This window comes from Vulpes lagopus, chromosome 14 (genome assembly GCF_018345385.1).
Source record: "Vulpes lagopus strain Blue_001 chromosome 14, ASM1834538v1, whole genome shotgun sequence".
In the NCBI taxonomy this organism is placed as follows: domain Eukaryota; kingdom Metazoa; phylum Chordata; class Mammalia; order Carnivora; family Canidae; genus Vulpes; species Vulpes lagopus.
The window spans coordinates 12880588-12896006 of record NC_054837.1 but is presented as its reverse complement, the minus strand read 5'-3'; the positions used below and the strand labels follow the sequence as shown (position 1 = coordinate 12896006).

The following is a 15419-nucleotide window of genomic DNA, read 5'->3' as shown; positions in this document are numbered from 1 at the left end:
ACAGAGGGCCCAGCGGCCCGGCATAAAGAAGGTGGCTACAGAGGCAGACTAACCAGGTGGCCTGGGGCATGACTTTACCTGTCTGATCCTCAGCTCCCTGTCTGTCCGTGGGAGATAGTATAGTCTCTACCCTGACAAGGCCATGGAGACAGCCAGTGTCTGGACAGAAGGCATTCAACAAATACCACAGGGGAGGCAGGTGGGGAGCTGGAGGAGGATGGCACAGAGTAGCAGCAGGGTGGGGGAGCATGACTTTGGCCTGAGTGTCTTCAGGCAGGCTTTGAAGATAGGGGGCATGGGGTTGAGGCTGGGTAGGGGTGAGGCCTCTGAGAAGGTGGGGTAGGTGTCAGGAGGTTCCAGGCAGTGAGGACCAGTGGGAAAGGCCTCAAGTGTTGCAGGGCACAGGGGGCCCCTGGCGTGGGTGTAGAGCTTTGGACAAAGTGAGGCCGGCAGGAAAGTGTGGGTCAGCTTAAGCTGGGCCTGTGATGCAGGGAAAAGAGGTGGCCTTTATCCAGGGTCTCTGGTCTGCAAAAGGAGCTGGTCCTCACAGCAGTCTCCACCTCTCCAGTCAGCATGGTGCACCCTGGGCTACATGGTGCAGTTTAGGGGACTGGGGCCCTGCACACAGGCGGGTGCCTACAAACCTGCCCCAGACAAAGTGCAGTACATGCACTGTCTGCAGGGCTGGTCCCCCCTTCCTATCCCCTCCTACTGACCCAGGAGGGCCTGTGCCCACCCTGGAAGGCTGGCTGGCAGCAGGAGTTGGCACCATCTAGGGCACTCTGTTTTGAGCGGCTCTATCTGCTCCTTCCTCCTGGGCCCTGGCCACATAGGCATCTTGGTGCCTGTTGGACAGTTAATAACCATGGCAACTCTTTCTCTTTTCACAGATGACTCTGGGGACGACGACGACGAGACCACCTCTCCAGCTGACAAGAGTGAGCTACACTACACCATCAAGAGCCTCTCTGTGAAGTTGGATGACCTCAGTACGTGCAATGACCTCATCGCCAAGCACGGTGCTGCACTCCAGCGCTCCCTGAGCGAGCTGGACGGCCTCAAAATCCCCTATGAGAGCTGCGAGAAGCTGAAGGTCGTCAACGAGCGAGCCACCCTCTTCCGCATCACCTCAAATGCTATGATCAATGTAAGTGCCCACCCACTTGGCACAGAGCTTCCCAAAAGGGAAGTGGCTCCTTGTCACCAGCACCACAGTCCCTGAGTAGCTGGTGACTAGGGTGCTTGACAAACCAGGGCTCCATTTTTTTATGGCTTCAGGTCATTTCCCAAAGCCCCCCTGCCCTCTTTGTAATTCTGGTGGAAACCAAAGTGGGGTGCAGAATCCTGATTGAGACTTGCTGATGGTTCGGGCCTAGGTGAGGAAGACCAGGGCCCTGAGTTGAGCAGATGGCTCCACCCCACCCATTAGGAACAAGGCTGCCACACTGATCCACCACAGCTGCCGCTGCTCCTTTCCCTAGTACCACTCAGAAGCAACAGGAGCAGAATCCAGTAACCACAGGGGCATGTCTGCAGGTGGAGGACCGGCGTTATGGGTTCCCTTAGCCAGAGGAGCTTAAAGATGAGCCTGCCATGGGTCATGCCAACCCAACAGTAGCCAAATGAGTAGCCACAGTCTGTAAACTGAGAGGCACAGCCCCAGGGGTCGCCACTTTCCACAGGGTTCTGGAAGCCACATTGCTGTGACTGGGAGCGGGAGGGTCTCTCCATGGTGGCAGAGAATATAATGCTTCTGGCTTCTGGGCCCTTCTTCCTCCTGCTTGGTGAGTTTTTCCCCCCAAGATGTGTGTGCTCATCTAGGCCTCCCCACTGCAGACACAGGTCTAACTACAACAGCCTCCTCACAAGGACAGCCCCCAGGAGCCACACATCAGGGCCAGGGTGGCACACTGGGAGCAAGGAGGTGCAGAGAGGGGAGGTGTGGGGACACAGAGGCCACCTCAAGGGAAGCAGCCCTGTCTAGAGGCTGCCTAGAGGCTGGCCAAAGACAATGGGTAGTACTGGTGCAGTACTGGTGCCCAGCTTCCAAATTAAGGTGGTCAAACCAGAGCGGGGCTAGGAGTCAGGACTAGGCTATAGTCCCAGAGCAGGCTGGGAAGGTGGAGGCTGGAGCCAATGCAGGCCAAGACCCCTGGGTGACACTGTGGGCATCAGAGATTTGCCCCAAGCTTGACTCACTGTGGCCAGTCCATGTGGGGAGTAGCAGCCACACCCACCACTCATACCCTCCTGCACCCACCCTGCCACTGGAGCCATCCCTGGTGCAGGAGGAAGCCTGAGGAATCCTCCCCCTCGGGCCTTGGCTGAGGCAGCATACCCTCTTTCTAGGCTGCTGGGACACACCATCCCCAGGCGCTTGGCTCCCTGCACTGGGCAAGTACAGACCTCCATCCACAGCGCTCAGGGCTGTGTCCGGGGCATGCCCACTGAGAGGTTGCTGAGCTGCAGCCTGCAAGTCGGTCTCATCATCACTTTACAGTGACATTTACCACCTCCCCCACCCCACCCCCGCATTCAGCTTCTTGGGCCAATGGCCTCCTTACAGCCCCCAGACTCCAGGGGGTGGGATCACTGCACTTTTCCCAGTGACGGACACAGATACGGGCATTTGATGGCAGAATGACACACCTGTGTTTCCCTGTCCATCCTGGAAGCCATCGCCCGCTCGAGGCTTCCCTGGCACTGTCTTCCCTGCCTGCCAAGACCGAAGCTACTTTGTCTTGAGTTAGCAGTTTTGGCTTTTCCCAGATAATGAGCTTCTCAGCTGGCATCTTTAGCAGAAATCTTTTATCAGGCATTAGAGGCTCAGTCTGTAGGAAGCAGTAAAAACAGTGAAAGTTTCCTATCTAAGCACATAAATTGTTTTATGGGAAGCAAGCCCCTGGGGTGGATTACAAAAGCCTGTTTGTGGTTCTAGCACCAGGAATGTGGACCCAAGTGAGGAGAGCTGTTGAGGAGAGCTGTTGAGGAGAGCTGCAGCTCTAGCTGGGCTGGGTCCATGAACCTGATGCGAGGGCCTCTCCCATCTCCTTCCATCATGGGGGATCACACAGAAGTGAGGTGCTGGCTCCCAACGGGCTGTGCTAGTAGCTCAGATTCTCATGGAGGTCTGTGTTTCCCTCGGGGAGACTTCCTGATGTTTCTCTTCACCTGGCAGGAAGCAAGTCAGCTCTGGGTGGACAGTGCTAAGACACCAAATGTCCAAACTCCCACTGTGTGCAGAGGCCACCCAGGCAGAGCATCCCCACCCCTGGCCAGGCCTTGGCTTCCACCACCCGTGTTATAGAAGGGGGTTGGAGGGATCCCTGGGTAGCTCAGTGGTTTAGCGCCTGCCTTCAGCCCAGGGCATGATCCTGGAGTCCCGGGATTGAGTCCCATATCAGGCTCCCTGCATGGAGCCTGCTTCTCCCTCTGTCTGTGTCTCTGCCTCTCTCTCTCTCTCTGTGTCTAATGAATAAATAAAATCTTAAAAAAAAAAAATAGAAGGGGGTTGGACCAGGGATCTGTAAGGAAGCCATGCACATTCACACCACATACACTTACCCCTCCCTACAACCTCTTTAGTTAATACCATTAGGTATTGTTAGTGCAAAGTGGAAACCAAGACTCAGAGAAGTCACCTGAGCTGCTCAAGGTCATTCAGCTGGTAGGTATCTGAGCCAAGATGCGAGCTCAGATCCGCTCCGTGTAGCTCAGAGGGGCAGTGATGGCCTCCACAGTCTCAGAAGCAGCAAGGATGAGACCCCCAAGGGTGGCAAGGGCCCCCTCCCCTCTGAGATCAGCACATGGACTGGGTGCCTTTGCATCCACCAGGGCACAGCCACCAGTCTCAGGAACCTGCGTTTAAGCTACAGCCCCACCAGGGCCCCTCCTGGGGAGCTGGGGACTCAGGATGGGTGGAAGCCACCCCCACTGTCCCCAGAAGGCATACACTTGGGTCACAGGCCAGTTCTTACTGTGAAGGAAAAACCTGTTTCTGCCCCCTGTTGAGATCCCTTTGCAACTCCACACCCCCCTTCTCCTGCCCTGACTGATAATGCTTACTCTGTAGGGAAGCTTCCAGCATCCCCCATGCCTGACTTTGGGGCACTTATTCCCACTGCCACTTCAGGGCAGGCCCTCCTCCTATGGACTGTGAATGGCTGTGGGTTTTCCACCCCATGGGCTCTGACTGAGCCTGGGTCATACAAGTGGAACAGAAAATGAGGGATGGCTAGCCAAAGCCTTACAGGGAAACACATCCTTTAGAGGGCCCTAGGCAAGCAGCATCCTTCCCACACAGGGAGGGAGCAGCTGCATCACCCTTACTTTTACCCAAGATGGCCAAGAATCAGGGGTTGTCCATCCTTCAGGAGAAAAGTCAGAGGGTCAATCAAATCTCCTTCAAATTTGGGAAAGGCCACTGATATCACAAGCCTTTAGGTCCTTTAGCTCTCAGCTGGGTAGGGTGAGGGGACTCTCTGGACAATCCCTAAGACCCCAGGAGCCATGGTTAGTGACGTAGCCCATTCCCGGGCCACTGTTCACAGGGGGCCGGCACGGTAAGACTCACCCCGAGTGGAGCCCAGCCCCCTTTCCTTCCATAAGTGTTGGAGGCAACAAGATGCTCAGAAGAAGTTTCTGGATCAGGAATGTTGAACAGTGCCACAGTGTTCTACCTCCTTGTGCCTTTGCTTGTGCTGTACCTTCTAGAACTTTCCCCACCCTCTAGATACCTGGCAGATCCCTTCTCATCCTTTAGAACCCCACATGGCCGGGAGGCTTTCCAAGCTCCTTGTCAGGAAGCCGTTCCTTCTGGCTAGAACCCCCTGGAGCCCCAGGCACTGCTGTGCCTCGCTGAGCCCGCTGTGCAGAGCTTCCCCGGTTACTTTGACATTTGCCCCTCATCAGGTTTTGTCTCCCCAAAGTGAGATTCAGATCTTAACTCACCTGTGTCCCCAACAGTAGTCCGGTGGGTGTGCTTAATATGTGATACTTGAACCAAAGTGGGTGTCGTATCTCAGAAAAGAAAATTCTAAGCAGCCCACATCTCATGTTTGCCCGCTGTTACCATTTACAAAGCCATTCCTGTTCCATTTCCTCACCTGAACAAGGTCAGTGAGAAAGTAGGTCCAGCATCCAGCCCTCAGCCCGTGGAGCCACTTGTCACATCCCCACGCCACTCTTATCACTCCTCTTTGCAGAGAAATGATCCAGCCTGGTCGCAGAGAAATAGGAAGAGTACTTTATGAAATTAAGTCATAATTGGGTTTTTCACAATTATGGGCTGTAATGAACCCTGGCCTCCTTCCCTCCGCTTGTGATTTTAGTTGGCAGGACTCAGAGATTGGCTCCTTGGAGCAGCCCCTCTGGGGGCAGCATCTGAGCAGCTTGGGATAGCACAGCAGTGAACCCAGGGCAACCGTTCCCTCTTCCCTTGTAGTGAGGCCATGAGCATGTGGCTCCTACAGTTAGGAAGGTTTTGCCTCTTGGGATTTGAACCCAGACCTGAGCAGCTTTCCATTGAGCCTTCCCCAGGCTCATGCCAGTCGGGGATTGGGCCCTGCCCCTGGAGCTCACGATCCAGAGGACCCACATAGTGGTGCTCTGTCACACATGGGTGCGGCAATGCAGCCCTCTCAAGGGGCCCTGGAGACCACAGCTCACATGCCCACTTTTGAAGGCCAAGTACATAGAGGGTCTGGGGAAGGGGTGGGGAGGTTCACAGTCGGCCAGGAGGTAGGCTCAAGCCCAGATCATCACAGCCCCACCAAGAGAGTGACCCGGGTGCTAGCTGTACATCTTGGGAGCCAGTGAGGGCCTGCAGAGAGCAGAGGTAGTGGCCACAGAGTGGAGCCTTTACAGGTGAGGAGGGTCACTCACAGGCAGAGAAGGAAAGTATGAACAATGGCCACATCTGTCCATGGGGCCACAGTGTCTGCAGCAGCGTCCCGCCCACCCCCCTGCTGGCCTGGGCACCCTGCAAGGAAGCCCTGAAGCTTCCATGTCTAGCACAGGGCCTGGCGTACAGGAGCCTGAGCAAACAGGTGAGAGCAAGCAGGTGGTGATAACACAGGAGCGGCAGTGGCATGGTATTGTGTGTGACAGATCTCCCCGGCAGGGGATTTTGTGAGTCTGATCAAAGGCGGCCCAGGGGTCCCCTGCATGAATTCCTGCTTGGGTAACTGTGAACTAGCCTGCCGTTGAGGTGGGAACTCAGAGCACCGATGAACATCTTTGGTTGTTAGATGGAGCCTGGAACCTCAGCGGCCCCATCATCCATCCGGCATCCTTCCTGGGATCCAGGACATGCTGGTGTGTAGTCGCATTGGGCTGGTCACATGGTTTAAAGTGGAGAATGACTGAATTAATACATATGACCAACTCATGCTTTGGGTGTTAGTTTCCATAAAGGAAAAGAATAAATTCTGGTTTCATTCTCTTTTCCTATAAACTTCTCTTTGGGATAAAGCAGAGTGCCCTGGTTTGAAGGACAGGCCTCTGGGCAGGTGGTGGTGTAACAACAGCAGTCTGCCCTGTTTCTTCCTGTTTGTTTGCTCCTCACAAGGGCCACACGAGGTTGGTGTTATTGTGGCTTCCTTGTCATCAGCATCATTTGTATTAGTAAGGTGTCACCTCAGACCCAGAGATGTCATTTTGCATAACGTTGCAGGCCTGGCTGTTATACGAGCTCTTGGGGCCACAGCCCCGGGCCCTGGGCCATCCTCAGTGCTGGCTGTGGCATCTGCGCAGAAGGGCTGAGGCATGTCACCTGTCACCAGGCCCAGCACACCTGCACTTTCCTGTGTGACCTGGGCTTCCCATGGTTGCCCTGTGTTCCAGTCTCACGGTCCCTGCCCCCAGCAGAAGAAATCCTCAGTATTGCCATGGACATTCTGGGGGTGAGCCTGCCCCAGAGGGACGTGAGGGCCAGTTCTCCCCTCCCTGGCCTGGGGAAGCAGGTTCTCTGGCAGGCCCCAGGCAGTGGAGTCTGACTAGGGACTTGCCTGCAGCCCACTTCTCTGCCACCAAGCCCACGGGACCTCCATATGCCACCCGCTCACATCTCCTCCTCTTAGCCCAGGCAGCCGCAGTCCAGTTAGAAGGCATGGAGGGCTGAGTGGCAGGTGCTGGTGTCAGTTCCCTCCAGTTCTGAGCCCCTCCACAGGCTGGCAGCCTCTGGCTTGTTCCCCACCGGCTGCTCCTCCAGGCCCCTGTCGGGGAGGGGACTGCCCCCAAACAAGGCAGTTGCTCCTGACACAGCCCCCACCCTTGAGCTGTGGGAAGCTCCTCAGAGTGTATGACTTGGGTTGGAGCCCAGGACTCAGCCCCTCCAACCACATGGCCCCCCCAGGGCCCTTAGGAGCCAGGAGTTCAGGTCAGCCTGGCTTACATCTGCTGAGCACTTTGCAGCAGGGTGGTGTGCAGCCCTCTGCAGACACGGAGACATAGGGGGCCCTCGGTGATCCCTCTGTGATCCGATGCAGGCCCTGGTCCAGCCCTGGGGCACAGCCAGACTAGGAGGGAGTAGGCTCCAAATCCAGTTGAAGGAGGCTAGAAGAGAAAAGTGCAGGCGCGGACAGGCTGGGGACAAGGAGGGCCAGGAGGGCCGGGCACGAGGTGTAGCAGAGATAGACGGAGCAGTAGGCCAAGGCCTCAGATTCGGGGCATCATAGAAATACAGCCCCAGATCGGAACTGTTTGCTGCCCAAAATGCTCTGAGGCTTCCCCTAGCCCCATTTGGAGATCACAAAGGGGTTCTTGCCCCCGACCCAAGCAGAGCAGTGGTGAGGGGCCCGGAGCTGCCCTCCCTTGTCCTTCTGGGACCCGTGGGCAGGTTCCTGTCCACCTGACCACTGTTCTGCTCTTGACAGCTTGCTCATTTGGGGCTTGGGGGGATGAATAAAAATAGATTCCATAACTGTTTAAAATCAGTTGGCAAACTAGCGGCCAGATGGTGCTGGTTCCTGTGCTCAAGGGGTAAACTATTTAGAATGTGCAAAGGGCTATTTTAAAGTTTGAATTGAATTGAAAAGCTGCCTCTCCAGTGCCCTGAATCATATCAAGGAGAAGCCATGACTGTCCCTTCGGTGTTTGGGAAGGGCTGGCCTCCGTGTGTGCTGAGCAGGCCATTCTGAGTGCAGTGTGAGGAGGGGACAGAGGCGGATGGCTGGCCTGGCCTGGCCTGGCCTGGGAGCTGCTCGGCCTCTAGGGGCCAGGAGGGTGCTGAAGACACAGCGTGGCAGCTTGGCTAGGCCTGACCTAGAGGGACTATCCCCCCAAAGCCCCAGGTTAGCCCAGCATGACCATCATGGCTCCAGGGGTCCCCGCTCTTGGTCTTGGAGGCCTGAGATGGCTGTGCATGTCCTGCTGCAGCAGCCTCCGAGCCATGTAGGCCTGGCCTGAATCTCAGCACTGCTCCTTCCTGCCTTTGGGAGGTGTGAACTGAGGGCAGCCTGCTGCTCCTTGGTGAGGGGGAGAAGGAGAGACCCTGTTCACCCTAGTGTGTCCCCAGGTGTGAGCTTCTGGCCATGCACTGTGGCTCAGGAAGACCAGGACCACTTCGTTCTATTTGCTACTTTATGATAAAAGGCCAGTGAGAGGCAGGTCCACAGTTATGCTGGCCGTGTGAGGACCAGTGAGGTGGGGTAGTTGGTAGATGGGCAGCCCCAGCAACGCTGAGAGTGGAAAGGCCCAACTACCCATCCACTTGGGAGCCTGAAAGCCTGAGGGTTCCCGCTAGCCTGACCCCACCTCCTCCCTGAGTCCAAGGGCCAGCCACCCCCAATGTCCAGCAATCCTCTGGCACCTTCCTCATGCCCTCGTCTAGGAGGCAGTGACAATGCAGGGGCCAGTGCTTCCCAAGCAGCCCCTGAAGGCCAGGCCTAAGCAGGGTCCTGGCTCTGCATCCCCTTGTGAGAGCTCCAGAGGCTTCCTGGGCTACACATAGGATGGGCATAGGACCCAGGACGGCTGACCCCATGCCCTGCTCACCTGCCCATCTTTGGGGAACGGCGAGGTCGTTGTCAGGATTAGGATTAGGAGCAACAAAAGCGATTAGAGTTTGTCCTCCTTCCTCCTGGCACAGCTGGGCAAAGGTTTGCAGCTCGGAGACACTGTCTGACCCGCGGGATCCCTGTCAGGATGACCAGCAGCAGCTCCCCTTGGAGCTCGCACGGCTTGGAAGAGAGGCCTCACAACCCCTTCACCAGTTGGGGCTACTGAACGGGGAGAGCCAGTGGTGGGTGGGCAGGCCCAGCAGCACCCCCAGCCTCCTGCTGAGCAGACCAGCTCCAGTACAGAGGGTGCCTTTTCAGTCCTGGGCTTCTGGGTTCTCACTGCTTGGGGGCAGCTCAGCAGGCTCCCCAGCCTCCACACAGAGGTAAAATGGCACTACCCCCAGGACCCCACACCTCTTTATCTCGGGGACCCTCTCAACAGCCATGGGGGGCAGGAGGAAGGGACAGGGCTGGGAGACCAGAACCTTGTTCCCACCCAGAGGGCGACCGCTCATTGGGTCATGGAATCAGGGACTGTGCAGGAGGACACCAAGGCCCAGGATGCTATAGGCCTGGCCCAGGGTAGGCGTAGGCAGTGCCCATGAGGGGCCCAGAGGCCGGACTCCTTGTTCTGCTCCATCCTGGTCCCTTGCATCACTTAAGAGCTAGTTCGGGTAGGGGGCTTCGGAGTGGCTTAGGAAACTGCTCTTGCTCAGGGCTGGGTGCGAGTTCTCTGAGAGTCGTGGCCGAGCCTCAGGGGAAATGGGACGGAGTTCAGGGTATGGGTCAGCCAGGCCCCTCCCTGGGCCCACGGAAGCTCCCCCCAGCCAGCCCCCGGCGGGCCCCAGGCCTAATCCAGCTTAGTGAGCGCACAGTGCACAGCCCAGCTCAGCATTCCAGGGCAGGGGGGCCAGGCTGGCGCCGGCCTCTCTCTACAGCGTGGCTGGGATGGGCCCTGGAGAAGGCTGGCGGCAGCAGAGGAAGAAACCTTGGCAGTTGAAGAGGGACACCAGGTAGGCACGTGAGGGTGGAAGGGTGGATGACTTGTCCTGTTGTAAATGACAGGAGTTCTATGAAAGCAAAGTGCCCATCAGTGTTAAAACTGGAGCTGTAGAAGTCGCCAGGGAGCTGTGGAAGGCATGTGTGTGGGAGCAGTGCTGAGGAGGGCATTGGCTTGGTGCGGCTGCCAGGCCATCCGGTGGGGGAGGGGGGCAGCATGCCACCAGGCAGAACACCCACAGACCAAGAAGAACCCAGAAGACCATCAGGCACCCATTGTGCATCTTTTTTTTTTTTTAATTTATTATTTATGATAGTCACAGAGAGAGAGAGAGAGAAAGAGAGAGAGAGAGAGAGGCAGAGACACAGGCAGAGGGAGAAGCAGGCTCCATGCACCGGGAGCCTGATGTGGGATTCGATCCTGGGTCTCCAGGATCGCGCCCTGGGCCAAAGGCAGGCGCTAAACCGCTGCGCCACCCAGGGATCCCCCCATTGTGCATCTTGCTCATAGAAAGGCCGAGTGCTTGGCACAGCCTAGGCACCTGCACCCTCACCCCGAGACAGGTAGGCCTGGCTCTGTGGGGAAGGCTGGCACTGGGGCCCATCCTGCTCGTGCCTTGGGGTGCTCCTTCTCCCTAGGCTTAAGGCTCGGGGGGCGGGAGGGGGAGCTGGCAAGGCGCTTTGCTGAAGTGATGTGCCTGGCACCCATGCCCACCCAGGGAAATGAGGTGCTCCCCCTCCACCAGCACTTGGGCCTCTTTCTGACCTGTTCCACACACCCAGCTCCACAGGGCCTGGCAAGCTGCTGAGGCCAGCAGCCAGGTGGACCGGCACCCCGGTGTGAGGACTCCTTCCTTGGTCAGCAAACGGGCAGCAGGATCTGAGACTAACTTGACTGGGCACCATGGCTGAGCTTGGGGCTGTGGGAAAGCCAAGGAGGACATGGGATAGGGATCTTGAGGGAGGGGTGGCTCAGAGTGGCCCGAGCTCTGGGACAAGGAGCTGGGGTCCGGGTCTGGGTCTGCTGCCTCTGGCCATGTGACCTCAGAGCCTGTTTCACCAGGACTCCTATACGCATCTGGAACATTTCTGACGTGCCCAGAAGAGTATTCTGCCCACCACCCTGCACCACTACTATTTCCTGTACCCACCGGGGCAAACTCTAGTCGGCCTTTGGAGTGGGTGGTCATGTGTCTGCCATCAGGGCCCCCACCCTGGGGTCTGCAGTGGTGAGAGAGGAGCAGGGGCCAGGGACAAGGCTGCTGGGGGATCCTGGGTGGTAAAGGCTTGGCTCCAAGTCACAAGCCAGGGAGCAGCAGAGTTGGGCCTGTCCTCATCCCCAAATTGCATGAGCTTCAGTGAATGCAGCCCCACACCAGCTGGTGAGCCTCAAAGATCCAGAATTTACAAACTAAAGAGCCCTGGCCTGTGGCTGCCTTGGGTGCAGCCTCTCTATGTCTCCAGAGCCTGATAAATGCATAAGGAGATTTCTCTACTCCCGCTCCAACCTGTGCCAGGTCACCTGCCTGTATAAATCCCTGCCCCTCCTGGAGAAGCGGGTTACAGTGGCTTAGGTGTGGCCAGGAGGGACCTTTCAGGGAGAGTGGGGAAGCTCCTGAATCTGAGAGGGAGTGAATACACCTCCTCCCCAGAGCCTGGCAGGGGAGCTGCTGGAAACTGAGCTTCAGTTTCCTCATATGTCAATGGGAGATGTTGCCACTCCTCCGACCTTGAGGATTGTGCTGGGCCAAGGCAGACAGGGACCTGTGAGAGCAGATATTACTGTTCTGTCTCACAGGACACAGGCTCAGAGGGGCAGCATGGCCTGCACAGAAGCGCAGGCCTGATAACAAGTCCTTTGACTCTACTTTGCTGGTTTCCTTGGGCCTCCATCACATCTGCAGAATGGTGTGTGTGGGGGGGGCACTCCTCATGCTGGGAGGGGAGATGAGAGGAGGGAAGGCGCAAGGGGGAAGGCTGAGGCGTGGGGTGCTGCTGGGGCCTGCCAGGCAGCCTGCCCTCTGGGGCCCCGACTGGGGCCCTTCCCCGCAGGAGCCTGCCCCCTCTAGCGAGGCACCTTCCGTCTGTTCTCCCGAGAGGCCCCAACACCCAGCCCTTAGCAGGGTGTCCACTCCAGCAAATGTCTGGAGCAGCTGTTGAGTTTGGGGGTTCCATGGGACAAAGAGAAACAGGCATGGTCACTAGAGAAGCTGACGTGTAGACATGAGATTGTGGGGAGTGGAGGGGTGAGTGAGGGGACCTGACCGAGCTGGCACAAGTGCCCTCCCAGGGCGGGGGACTGGTCAGAGCAGCGGGGTGAGCCGGTGGGCAGCTGCCGATGCCTGCGGGGTACCCCCCCACCCCGCACGAGTGTCTAGAGAGCACTCCTCGGCCTGGCACTCCACATCACCTTCCTGCCTCCTTCCTCCCAAGAGCCCTCAGGACAGGGCTGCATTGTCCTTGTGGCATGGATGAGGGGCGGTGTGCCTCTCCTTCCAGGAGAGCATGACTCCAACCCCTGGGGTCAGGCAGGGGTCAGACAGCGTGTGATGTGTGGAGCTGAGCAGAGCAGTGGGTGCCACAGGGCGTGGGGAGTGCTGGGGGCAGGGCCTGGGTGCCCGGTGGGCCGAGGAAGCCTGGCCCTTCACACTGAGTTAAAGGAGGCTGGGAGGGGCAAATCCAGGGGTCCCTGGCTCGGACCTCACTGCCTTCTGGGGACAGCTGAGCCGGGCCCTCCCTGACGACAGGGGCAGAATGACAACCCCTCCTTCCTAAGAGTGTAGTGGAACCACTACGGACCTGGGAAGCTGGAAAGAACCTGGGTGTCAGTAGGCCACAAGTTTGAAGGGGAACCTTACTTAAAAAGCAGATACAGACTTTGAGGTAACCTCGTGGAAAGGTCCAGTCTCATTTCCTGTGCCAAACAAGACCTTTACCTCTCAAAGCCAAGAAGGATAGCTGAATGTGGCTTTCCTTCCTTCCATGCCAAGGACAGGGACTGGCCCCAGAGCTGCATATACTTCGGGTTCTCATGGGGACAGGTTGGGACAGACCTCAGGTCCAGCACCCTGAGGATGCAGCAGCTGAACTCAGGCCCCGGCCGTCTGAAAACCTAGCATCTGCCAGCCACAGCCCGGGCTTGGCACTCTCAGATGGCATCCTGACTGTGGGATGCCGCCCAGGGCAGATGCCTGTCCCCAGGCTGGCTCTGAGAAAGCCAAAGAGTCCCCATGTCCCCACAGAAGCCGAAAGGGCAGCAGAAGTGTTTCTGAGCACCCCTACTAGGGGGGGTGAGAGCACCCCAGGCCCTTCCTCACTGACTGGCAGGTGGGGTGTGGGGCAGACAGGCCCCTGCCCCAGGCCCTGTGCTCACCAGCCACCGCCCCCCCGACCCAGGCCTGCAGAGACTTCTTGGAACTAGCAGAGACACACAGCCGGAAATGGCAGCGCGCCCTGCAGTATGAGCAAGAACAGCGCATCCACCTGGAGGAGACCATTGAGCAGCTAGCCAAACAGCACAACAGTCTCGAGCGCGCCTTCCGCAGCGCCCCCGGCCGGACCGCCAACCCCACCAAGAGCTTCAGCGAAGGTGAGTGGGTGACGGCCACCCAGCCTGGGCCCCATGCTCAGGGCTGCTTGGCCTCTGTTCGTCCAACCTATGCTCTGTCTACTCCTCGTTTTTTGGGGTTTTTTAAAGATTTTATTTATTCATGAGAGACGCAGAGGCAGAGGAAGCAGCAGGCTCCTTGTGGGGAGCCCAATGCAGGACTCGATCCCAGGACCCCGGGATCACACTCTGAGCCAAAGGCAGACACTCAACCACTGTGCCACCCAGGCGCCCCGTCTACTCCTTCGGCCAGCTGACTCTGCTTACGCAGCCTCTGCCCCGATGCACATACCTCTTAACGTGCCTGCATCTGGGCCCGCCTGCGTGCTTGTGTTTCCCACACTCACCACCAAAGGGCAATTATCTCCCTGCATTTAGGCTCCAGTTCTCACAAGAAAAGTCCAGGGAGCCTAACTCCCTCTGTGGCAGGGCTGCCCCGGTGCCAGGTGGCGGCCCACCTAGCCTTGGGCAGGGGGTGACAGGCCCGTCAGAAAGGGAAGCGAGGCCCCAGAGAGACTGACCAGCATGTTGAGGAATCGGGGGAGGCTTCCAGGAGGGAGGCCTCTGAGCCAGAGCGCTGAGCAGGACGCTCATTCAAGGAAGGGGAGCGAGGGCAGCCATAGCCAGGTTAATGCAGACCAGGTGACTGGATGACTGGAGTGGGGAGGGGACAAGGGGGCCTTGGGAGGCAGGATCCAAAGCGGGGGGCGCCATTTGGGCTCTGGACTTCCTCAGGCAAGTGAGTGAGTTCACAGAGCTGCAAACTGAGGCAGCGGTTTCGTGTGTGTCTCTAGGAAGCCTCTTAACTCCCAAAGGAGAAGACAGTGAGGAAGATGAAGATACTGAGTACTTCGACGCCATGGAAGACTCTACATCCTTCATTACCGTGATCACTGAGGCCAAGGAGGACAGGTGCGCTCTCCAGGCAGGGCCGGCCGCCCAGAAGGAGCCTCTCCCCCGTGGTTAGCCTTTCTCGCCTCCTTCTTCTTAGGCTCCACATACTCTCTGCACTTGGGGTTTCAAGTCTTGCTTCACGTTATATTTTGATTCAATTTATCCTGTTCTTCCTTACATCCAGAATGCCCACAGAGAATTTGAATCAGGGTGTGACTTTAAGTGGAGGTGGAAGCCAGGCCTTGGTGGGATCCAGTCAGCCAGCTGGCTGGGGCCGGGGCCTGGAAGGCCTGGAAGGCACTGCGCCTTCTTGCCTCAGAGCTGGGGCAGTCCCCACCACTCCCTCCACCACTCCCTCCACCACGCCAGCATTCCTGAACATACAGGACATGCAGGACGTTCCTCTTATTTTCTATTTCTAAGCCTTTCATTTTTTTCATAAAAGCCTCCTCTTTTAGGATGCTTCTAGATACACATTAGAACATAGTGGTAACTGGGACATTGTTGTCAGACTCTGGGATCCTCAGGAAGTGCCCATGGGTGGGACCATGCAGCTGGGGGCCAGACCCACAATAGGGAAGAGCTGGAGACCTGGGTGGCGGGCTGGGTCAGAAGGCAGCACCCTGGGGCTTTGTGGAGATTTGCTCTACTTAGGAGTTGCCTCATTAGACTCTTCTCATTACTTTGCTCAGGCCCTAACAGTAGAAGGGTGGTGAGTGGCAGCCCTGAGGGACACAGAAGTGGCCGATGGCCCCACCAGTGTCTGGGGCCCCTGCCATGGCCTGGGGAGGAGCTGCTGCTCCTGGGAACGGTGACATAACTGCTCACTGCCACCTTCACCCATGGGGCCAAGCAGAGTCAGAGCCTCTCATGCTCACCTGTGGGTACACCCTGAGGCAGGGCACTCAGCCCCTCATGGA

General features: G+C 57.7%; 1 protein-coding gene across 3 annotated transcripts in view; it reads left to right on the top strand.

Annotated features, from left to right (window-relative positions):
- Positions 1–15419, top strand: part of OSBP2 (oxysterol binding protein 2) — a 189431-nt gene that overhangs the window by 160050 nt on the left and 13962 nt on the right. For all 3 annotated transcript variants that reach the window (XM_041728512.1, XM_041728510.1, XM_041728511.1), the window contains 3 exons: positions 891–1147; positions 13395–13587; positions 14400–14517. In XM_041728512.1, coding sequence (XP_041584446.1) covers positions 891–1147; positions 13395–13587; positions 14400–14517 — 568 coding nt within the window. The remainder of the gene's footprint in view (positions 1–890; positions 1148–13394; positions 13588–14399; positions 14518–15419) is intronic.